This window comes from Desmodus rotundus, chromosome 8 (genome assembly GCF_022682495.2).
Source record: "Desmodus rotundus isolate HL8 chromosome 8, HLdesRot8A.1, whole genome shotgun sequence".
Classification (NCBI taxonomy): Eukaryota; Metazoa; Chordata; class Mammalia; order Chiroptera; family Phyllostomidae; genus Desmodus; species Desmodus rotundus.
The window spans coordinates 82,005,679-82,015,617 of NC_071394.1; the positions used below are offsets into that span (position 1 = coordinate 82,005,679).

The 9,939-nt window shown below is 50.1% G+C and overlaps 1 protein-coding gene across 3 annotated transcripts in view; it reads right to left on the minus strand.

Annotated features, from left to right (window-relative positions):
* PTPRG (protein tyrosine phosphatase receptor type G) overlaps nt 1-5,154 on the minus strand; it is a 704,073-nt gene extending 698,919 nt beyond the window's left edge. For 2 of the 3 annotated variants that reach the window (XM_053930010.2, XM_053930008.2), the window contains exon 1: nt 3,821-5,153. In XM_053930010.2, the coding sequence (XP_053785985.1) occupies nt 3,821-3,905 (85 nt within the window). In that variant the 5' untranslated portion in view covers nt 3,906-5,153. Of the gene's footprint in view, nt 1-3,820 lie in introns of all 3 variants that reach the window. The other variant, XM_053930009.2, reaches the window with a different exon arrangement.
* Between the last annotated feature and the right edge of the window lie 4,785 nt (nt 5,155-9,939).

The window sequence follows — 9,939 nt, forward strand, 5'->3', positions numbered from 1 at the left end:
CATTAACCTGTGAGTTTTTCAGAATAGGAGGATGAATCTGAAAGGGTTTTTGTTTTGTTGCATAAAAGCATCAGTATTCCCTATATCACTTCATATAAACAACAATATAATCTTTTATTCAGTGAAAACAGGTCCATAATTAAGGGGAGATGCTCAGAGCTTCACTACTGGCTTCACTTTTTCTCATTTCAGCCTTTCTTTCCTATAACCTTTCTGCTTCCAGCAACAGCAACCTCCCCTTTTTCCAAAAAGTCCTATTATGTATTAATGTGCTAATTTCATCAACTCTAACCTAACATGAACACTGTTTAGAAGAAAACATCAAAGATTTTATTCCACAACTGTGTCAGAAGAACCGGTTTAAAGACTGGATAATGGCTCTATTTTCAAACAAGACACTTGAAGGGGATTGGGGGAAACTAAGCCCCAGCCCCAGGAGTAAAAGAGCTGACTTACAAATATTGCTTTCGTATTTTTCAAAGAAGACCATAGAGGATGTCCATCAGGACTAAGGCATGTACATGCAAATACACCAAGACAGCTTAGAGGGAGATGCACCAGACATCAATCATGGCTCCTGAAATTCTGACACCTCTGAAAGTACAACGCAGAGCTTATCCATCTTTACTGTTTCCAACACTGGAAACACTAATTAGGGTACAAAACATATCAGAATGAAAGAGAAGGGTTTCACTCTGAGGATGAAGAGAAGAAATCAATTTTTTACAATGTAACTTTATGGTGAAGAGCTTAAGAATGTAAATGTTATTAACCCTCTCAAGTAACTTACTTGTATTCTGTTGGACGCACTTACATTCTCAGTAATTAGCAACATGTAACAAATGCTTAAATGAACTAGCTGTAAGATGTGCTTTAAAAATAAGGAGGTGTTGGGGAGGGTATGGGGGTATAGAAGGGGGAAGACAGTTGATCCTTGTAGCTGCGTGGGAGTGTCCATTATGTTTTCTTATTTTCATACATTTTTCCACTAATAGAGTATTTTTAAAGAGATGTATGTAAAGAACAGAGTATATGCACTGTATCGTGTCTGGTAACACTTCTGCTCTGTAAACTGGAAATACCACTTGAAACACTAACAGCAACACGGGTCCCACACCTGCCGTACTTTCGTCAAGACTGAACGCCACTGCTTCAGATCCGCTGGGACAAAACGATGCCGGGTTTTTCCCCAAAACCCTCCCAAATTACACCTCCCCGTATCCTGAACAGCAGCTGAGAATTCAAATGCAACTGAGAAGTTGGTGCGGTTCTGAAAAACAAACAAAATTATCTAACAAGGGATTTTGGTTAAAACCTCACAAGAAGGACCCTAATCCAATACCAGAACATTTTTATCCCTGGTGTCAAACAGGTAAACTCCTGCCAGACCATATAGCAAGTAAGGGGGGATGGGGGAGATGCCAAACTGAAATTGAGCCCGCAAGGGGTTGAAAGCGGACTAGTAGCAGCAGTGCAGAGCTGAGGTCACCTGCCCACAGAGGCGCACCCACAGAGCCCGCGCCTGGGACCCAGCCGAGAGCGCCCCATCCCGGCTCCCACCGAGGCCCCACCGGTGAGCCCAACGAGTGGCTCGGGGGCGCCCCCTGAGGTCCAGCGACGTCCCCGCACCTTCGAAAGAAGGAAAGCCGACGTCTCCCAAGGCTCTGACATTTTAACTTTGCCTGGTTGCCGAGCAGCTGCACCCTCTTCCGCGGTACTTTCCCTGCTTCCCTTCGACTCCCTCAGCGACACTCTTAGGGTCTCAGGCCAGGGTACTGGCTATTTATCGCACAGCGCGAGCCCGAAAGGAAAATGTGGAAGACAAAAATTGTCAAGCCCCAAGAAGGCGGCATCCCTGGCGGTCCCATTTTAGATTACAAGCTTCCTCAGACCAGGAAAAAAGAGAATCACGGCGGCCCACGCTCACATGCAGAGCGTAAGGAGAAACCAGAGTGGAATTAGAAATTCCTCCTATTTCGCAAGGCTGCTCCCCCGCTGGCTCCCACTGCCTTCAGTAAAGCGTGACATGCACACAGCTCGACCCCAGTGTGCATCTAATCTCACACAGCCGTCAAGTCCACGGCAAAGAAGAAAGTCTAGAAAGAGCAGGTGACCAACACCAGTACTGAGCAATGGTCCTTATTAAGGGGGAGAAAGCATTAAGGAGAAATGTCCACACCGCCCCCAGCCCCATGGACGCAGGGCTCTGAGCGGGTAAATCCCAGGCCTCTGGGTGTGTGTGGACCCTCGTTCCCGCTCGACATCGAGCTGGGTTTCTGGACTGTAGCAGCTCAGCGCGGTTCCAGGGACAGGAGAATGCGCAGGAGAGAGAATGACGAAGAGAGGACCTTCCTGCCCCTCGAGGCTGCCCCCGTGCCTGCAAAGGGGACACTCAGTACCGGTCCCCGGGGGCAGCAAAAGCGCCCGCGCCCTCCTCTAGCAGGGCACACAACGGAGCTGAGGGATCCGCTGCACCAAAATCGAGCGTGCGGGACGCCCGGGAACAGGCGGCGGTGACCAGGGAGAGCAAAAAACACCGAGGCACGTTTCCTTTTTTATTTCTGATAACCCCTACCTCCGGGTATCTAGGAGCTGGTGAATGAGAAGGCAGAAAAACGGAGGATTCTCTATCCTTAGGAGAGCGAGGGATGAAAAGCGAATCGCTCCCTTCATCCCACCCCTTCCCCAGCTAGGGCTGAAGACGTTGCCACCACCCCCGAAGAGGGGGCTGGACAGATTCAAGGGATCTCGGGGCTGCTGTGTGGAGGGCCCGCATGAGGGCAGAGAGAGGCGGCTGGCCTCTGCCCTCATCGAGGTTAGGTAGGGGAGAGGGGAGGGTCTGCCGGTGGAGGGCTGGAAGTGAAAGGTCGCAGAGGTGCACACCGCTACGTGCGGCAACTTATTATCGTCATCAAAAGCCAGTCTTAACCTGGCCAGAACTAGGAGCGGGTCTGTCTGCCAGCCGCGGACAGCCTGCAAAAGGGCAAAGATGAGGTAGGCAGGAGTGGGAGAGAGGGAAATACCCGCCTCGGCGCGAACGGCAACGCAGCCGTTGACGCGCCCCCAGCGCCCCGACCCTAGCAGCCCAGCCCAGCAGAGTTTCAGGGAAAAGGGGATGGGGTCGGGGAAGCCAGAGATCTCCCTAAACCGCCCGCTCCCTGCCCTCCCACCGCGCCCAGGGCCCCGCTCCCAGAAAGGCTGCCTAGCGCCGGCACCGAAACACAGCCTGAGCTTCAGCGCCAAGCAAGGGTCGCCCCAGGTCCCCGAAACCAGAATGAGACTGCTCCCAAACATCCCCAATCCTCCACGGTCAGCCTCCAGCTTTCCTCCCCCGAGACCCCGTCTCTAAATGGTCGCGGAGCAGCAAAGAAAGCACCCCCTTTCTGAGCTCCTTTAAAACCCGCCTAAGCCAGAGGCGCACCCTGGGCCCCTCAAACCCAGAGTCATTCCCCCCTGGGTCCCAGTCTCCCCTAACAGCCCCAGAGTTCTAGCACTCCCGAACGGCGGCGGATCAGCAGGGCTAGTCCCCCTTTTCTCCTGACTCTGGTTCCCCAAGGCCTCCCAAACCACAGCAAGAGCAGACCCCTGCGGCCCCTGTCCCCCTCTCCACCCAGCCCCTTCTTCCACCCTCCCCAATCACTACCTTCCCTAAACGCCGTCAGAACCAGCAGAGCGGATCCCCTCTCCTCCCAGGGCGCGCGGCCCCCCTCCACCCTCTCCGGGTCCCCGGGACAGGCGCTCAAGCTCCGTGCCCAGGCGACAACTCCGCATCCCCGCGCGCGCCGGTCAGGGCCGCGTCCCCTCGGCGGCCAGCACTCACCCGGGAAGCACACGACATAATGGAGCACGGAACTGGTGATTTTCAGGAACAAAATCCACCAACACGGTTCCAGTAACCTCCGCATGTCCGAAAACGCACATCGAAGATAGGAAAGCGGGGGGTGGGGGGGGGGGTAAACTTGTTGAATAAGTTCTTGCCTCTCTGTGAGCCTCCACTAAACCTGGGCTCTTCCCGTGCTCGCCAGTTCTACCGGCACCCTGCGCTCAGCGTTCCGAGTGCCCCTGGAATCTAGGAAGCCAATTGTCCCCCGGAAAGCCTCAAAAAGTGACCGGGAACGCGGAACCACGCTAGGGACGATCCACGGCGGAGGACTGCTTTCCGTTCAAAAAGGAGCGAGTCGATCGAGCAAAGCGAGGAGTCGGCGGGCGGCGTCGATGCCCGGGGCCCGGGGCAGGCAGGGGCCGCAGGCGGTGGCGGCGGCGGCGAGCAGCCGAAGATACCCAACTTGAGTCGGCAGCGCAGCCAGAGAGCCGGCGGGCGGCGGCAGGGCTGAGCGCGGCGTCTCCGGGCTTCAGGCAGGCAGCTCCTTCCAGGGCCCCGGGAAGGAAGGAGGCATGTTTGCGAGCGGGGAAGGGAAGGGGAGAGGCGGGGGGAGCTAAGAGCCCCCCCCAAAAAATAGAAACGGCAGGAGGAAAACAAAAAGGATCTCAGAGGGGCGCTGGGGCCAGGGCACCTTCAGTCCATGCTTCTGAAAGTTGTGGCTTGGGCGCAGGCTGGGGAAGAACAGGGAGCGCAGGGCTGGAAACTGGCCATGCCTCCATACAGGAAGTAACATGTGAGCATGGATCCTGGCAGAGACTTTAAAGCCGGCGAGAGAGCGAGCGAACCCGCGAACGAGCGAGGGAGCGAGCAGGGACTGCGCGGCGGCGGGAGCGCGCAGCCATGGGCGGGCGCGCGCACTCCACGCTGTTAAAGCAGCCACATTCTCCTACCACCTCTGGAGGGTCCCACAACCCAGTTCTCCACGCGCGTGGCCCGGGGTTCTGCGGACTTGCCTGAGACAGTCTGGGGGCTAGGGGCAGCTCTGGCCCTATCTTGGAAGAGAGGGCGAAGGAAACTGCCTTCTGGGGCTGAGGAGTCTCCCAGATTCCCGTTCTGCAAGGTCTTAAAGAAGCCGCGCTTTGCGCGGGCTTGGCAAGGTCTCCCCCCCACCGTCCTCTTTTCTCTTCGATCCAGGACTTTGGCGGGGGGGGGGGGGGGGGGGCCCTTGCTCGGGTTAGAGGACAGTGGCAGGCTACCCTGTTAGGGCTTCAGGGTATCCTGTTCGGTTTCATCGCCCTGGCAGCTTCGCGGCGGGGCCCTTGCTGCTCACTCCCTGCTCGCGCCCCTGGCCCGGCCCATTCCTCGGCTTGGAAACAAAGCCGAGCGGCCTTTGCACTCCCAGCTGCTTAGGGATTTTTTTTTTTTTTCCCTGGGCTTCCATTGGCTGAGTTCAAGGCTGGGGATAGGCGGGGGGAGGAATATCGATCCTTGACTGGCAAAATCCAGCCCTTCCGAACCCCCCACCCCCACCCAATTTCCTCGCGCCACGGTGGATCCGTGTGGAGTTTTCCCAACTCGCAGCTCCATACTAGGAAGAAGGGCTCCTGCACTCTGGCCTGGTAGTGGGGAGGACGCAGGAAGTGCGACTCTTAGCCGCGGCTGGATGAAAGCAGCCCCGCGGGGTAGCACCGATTTCCTGGCAGCTACGCGGGGAGCCGCAGCCTCTATAGCAATCTGGGAGAGGCGTCCGGGGGAAATGGGAGTACTGGGCTTATCTGTAATGAATTTTGTCCCTTGGCTCTTGGTGAGATATTTATCTCAGACTTCTATGCGCCCTATTTTTCTCTTACTCTAGTGCTAAAAGTGGGGGAAGCGGGCCTTTGATTAAACATGTAATTGACCCAAGGTAATTAGCCATTTATAATTTTTGCCTAATTTTTCTGTCTCTTAAGTCACTTTGACGTGTTTTTAACAGCTCCTGCTGTTTCATCTTACCATTAGGGTCCCCCACCCACACAAACATCCCAACCGGATGCTAAGTTTTCAAATAATATACAGATGTTCAGAGATCCTCCCTTAAGATGTGATTAGACAAGCAGTTTCACACCCACACTTCCAAAAGAAAAACCTTTGAAAAGTTACCTTTGGGATTAGAAACTAATAAAAGCCAGGAAGTTCTCTGGGAGGGCCCTCCTCTATCTTTAGCAGACCGGAGTGAACACCCTCCCCCAGGGTGGGAAATGAGTCGACTTTGTTTGCTTTGGAATTTGGCCCTTCCTGGTTTTGTTGAAATCCTTACTCCCCTATAAATGCTTGCCTGGGTCAGTTTTCTTGGGAGTCTTATATTTAAGGGATGTCTATCCTCAATGGGACCTTTGAGTAAGGTTAGAATGACCCCTGTGTGTATGACTACCTTATTAAAATTGAGTGATAAAATGGGCAAATCCGTGGAATTTAAATCAGAATAAAACACCTACCTAGACATGCCCAGGTGAGTTTCCTCTTTTGCAAAACGAACATCATAAAACCTGCTTACTATCTGCCCCACATTGTGCTGAATTCTTTCCATAAACTGCTCATTCCCCAAATCTACTGAGCACTTCTGTGTGCAGGGCATATGGGAACACAGGCAAAAACAAAAGGACAAGGCCTGTGACCTTTGTGGAGCTTACCTTCCAAACACAGTACACATTCTCTCGTGGAGTCCTTACAACAGTTCTGTCAGTGGTAAGAATTATTTCCCCCATTGTGTAGACAAGGAAACCTCAGAGGAGCAAAATAATGGATCCCCAGCTAGTGAGTAGCAGAGTTAGGATTCTGAGGCCCGTCTGCTTCTCCAGGTGTGAAAGGAATAATGGCTTGAAAAGACACTGAAATGTGGGATGGATAAAAATGGCTTAGGAGTGGGGAAAACCTCACATGGGTTTAGAGAGTGAATTACTACTGCTGTTACAGTAGTAGAAGACCCACCCAAAAAATGAATGTCAAATCAGGTCTGGCGGGGCCACTGTCCTAGGACCCTGGGCTGAAGTTTAAGGCAAACTGCTCTTGCAAGCACCCTCCCTCAACCTAAGCCCCACCAGTTGCAGGAACAAAATAGAATTTTACAGGCATACCATACAGGATGCCTATTCATTCTGCAACCAATTGCAGAACAGCTCATACACACTAGACACTGTATCAAGTCTTTGCTGCACAAAATGAGCTGACAGGTTACCTGTTATGCTCCCACCTAGTGATTACAACCCCCCAGGGGATGTGGGATCTGTACAATACAGTGTGCATGCCAGTAGAGTTGGTATGAGGAACCTAGGAGTACCAAAGGAGAAAGGGGCTATCCTGATACAAAAATAAGGCTACAAAGAGATGGTTCAGGTATTGGTAATAAAGTATCCCCAAACTCAGTGGCTTACAACAATACACATTTATGATCTTACAGCTCTATAAGTCATAAGTTGGGACGTAGTGTGGCTGGGTCCTCTGCTCACGGTCTCCCTATGTTGAAATCAAGGTGTCAGCCAGCCATTCTCATCTAGAGCTTCAAAGCTCCTCTAGATTCTTGACAGAATTGACTCTTTTGTAACTATTGGACAGATGCTTATTTTCTTGCTGGCTTTTGAGGAGGGGTCAATCTCAGCTGGGGCCACCCTCAGGGTTGGCCACATGGCCCCCTCACAACATGTCAACTTAGCTCTTCAAAGCCAAGAGACACTCCCTGCAGTCAGTTAGGTCTTCTTTTGCTAGTCTTGCCGCAGGTCACTCATGGAGCTACAGCACCAGCACCAGCTTCTAGAGACTTATCTGAGATTGCACGGTCCCAGGTGGCCTCACTTGCATGCCTGGCAATTAGTGCTGGCTCTTGGCTTGGACCCCTCAGTTTCCAACCACTGATATCTCCAGCAGCCTATCTAAGACTTATTCACAAAGAGGCCTCAAGCCAATAGGAGAGTAAGAGTTATAGACTAAGCAGTGGCGTAATATCATTTCCACTGCATTTCATTAGCCAAAACAAGTCTAGAAGTCCCAATTCAAGCAGATGGGGAAATAGACTTTATTTAGTTCTTGAGGAGGGGAACAGAAAAGTTGTATTTCAAAGGGGCATGAAAACAAGTGTAGGACAAATTGTGGCCTTTGCAAACAATGTACTCCATCTATTATTAAAATTAAACGGTGCCTGAAGGGATGGAACTGTGTCCACCCAAAAGATATATTGAAGTACTAATCTCTAGAACATTACTTAGTGACCTTATTTGGAAATAGGTTCTTTACAGGAGCAATCAATTAAAATGAGGTTATTAGGGTGGCCCCTAAATGTATGTAATTAGTGCCCTTATAAAAAGGGGAAATTCAAATAAGCACAGTGGGGAGACAGTGTTCAAAACACATGGGAAGAAGATGGCCATGTGACAGCAGTGATATGTACAAGCCAGGGAACACCAAGGATTGATGGCAAACACAAGAAGCTAGGAAGAGGCAAGGAAGATTTCTCTTCCCTGTTTCAGAGGGAGTGTGGCCCTGCCAACACTTTGATTTTTGACTCCTGGCCTCCAGAACTGCGAGACGATAAATTTCTGATATTTTAAGCCACCCAGTCTGTGGTACTTTGTTGTAGCAGCCCTAGAAAACTAAGAGCTCATTAACCTTTTGCCCTTCATGGTTTTGATGTGTAGACAAACCACACTTGTGACTGTTTTCAACCTCACGGATGAATGCTTGCAAAACAGTAATAAAAGAAAAGCTATTCTAGTCATTCTGACTGTTAATTTGGGGCAATGTTATTTTAGGGTAAAAAGAAATTAAGAGTAACAAAACATGTTTACTCTGAAAAACATAACATCTCAAAGTCCTGTAACAATATGATATTTGTCATTACATAAAACCCTATATCCAGTAACCTAAAGAGAATGAACAAGTTAGAGTACTAGTTGAATACACTTTTTGAAAAGTAGGGTAAAATACTGATTAATAACAAACATGACTGATAAGGCTCTTTTGGTTGCAAGTAACAGAAGCCCAAAGTAAGCCAAACGGAGCAAAGAGAGGAAGTTACTGATTCATGTCCCTGCTGGAAAGTTCAAAGCTTTGGTTAAAACCCATCCATTGGGTCCGTTGCTGGCTCCAAATTACCTCTCAAGCTCTCATGGCTCTGCTTTTCTCTCCTCTGACTTTCTTGCCTGGTTCCTGATGATTTCTGCTCTCAAAAGGTTATCTTTCCCAGTGTCAATATTGATTCCCCAAAATGTATTTTGATTACCCTTGCTTGGGTCCTGTACCTGTGCCTGGACCAGGGTATTGGACTTGACCAACCTGGTGATGGAGGCAGGGCTCACTCCTGATTTTCAGTGCATTAGAAGAACAAGCAGTACAAGAAATGGCTAGTAAAAAGTAGATAAAATCTCATTTAGTCTTTGACAAGAGTCTTCCAAGGTAACTATTATTACCTCTATACTAAAGAAGTGAAAACTAAGGCATTGAGAGTTTTGGTGATTTGAATGAAGCTACCAAGGACTGGAGAGTAAGGGAGGAGCTATTGATGAAGTATCCTAGGCTCCGAAATAAGTCCTGAAGCCTAGTTACAAGACCTAAATTCTAAAGTCAGAGCAGCATAGTAACATGACTCACAAACATTGTTCGTCCATGGCAATCAGAGATAGTGGCAATGATTTATGAACAAGAATATTCACCCTGGCCTGATAGTTCAGTTGGGTAGAGCATCCTCATGATAGGCCAGAGTTATGGGGTCAGAGCACATACAGGAATCAACCAATGAATGAATAAATACATGGAAAAACAAATCAATGTTTCTCTCATTCTCTTTCTCTCTCTCTAAACAAAAATTAAACAAGAAAAATGTTATGGCCCTTGCCAGTGTAGCTCAGTTGGTTGGAGCATCGTACACCAAAAGCTCATGGGTTTGATCCCTGGTCAGGGCATATACCTATGTTGCGGGTTCAGTTTGAAGATCAGGAATAAGACAAAGATGCCCACCCTCACCACTCCTATTCAACACAGTATAGAAGTCCCAACCAGAGCAATCAAGAAAGAAAAAGAAATAAAAGGCATCCAGACTGGAAATGAGAAAGTAAACTTGTCTTTGTTTACAGATGATGTGATCT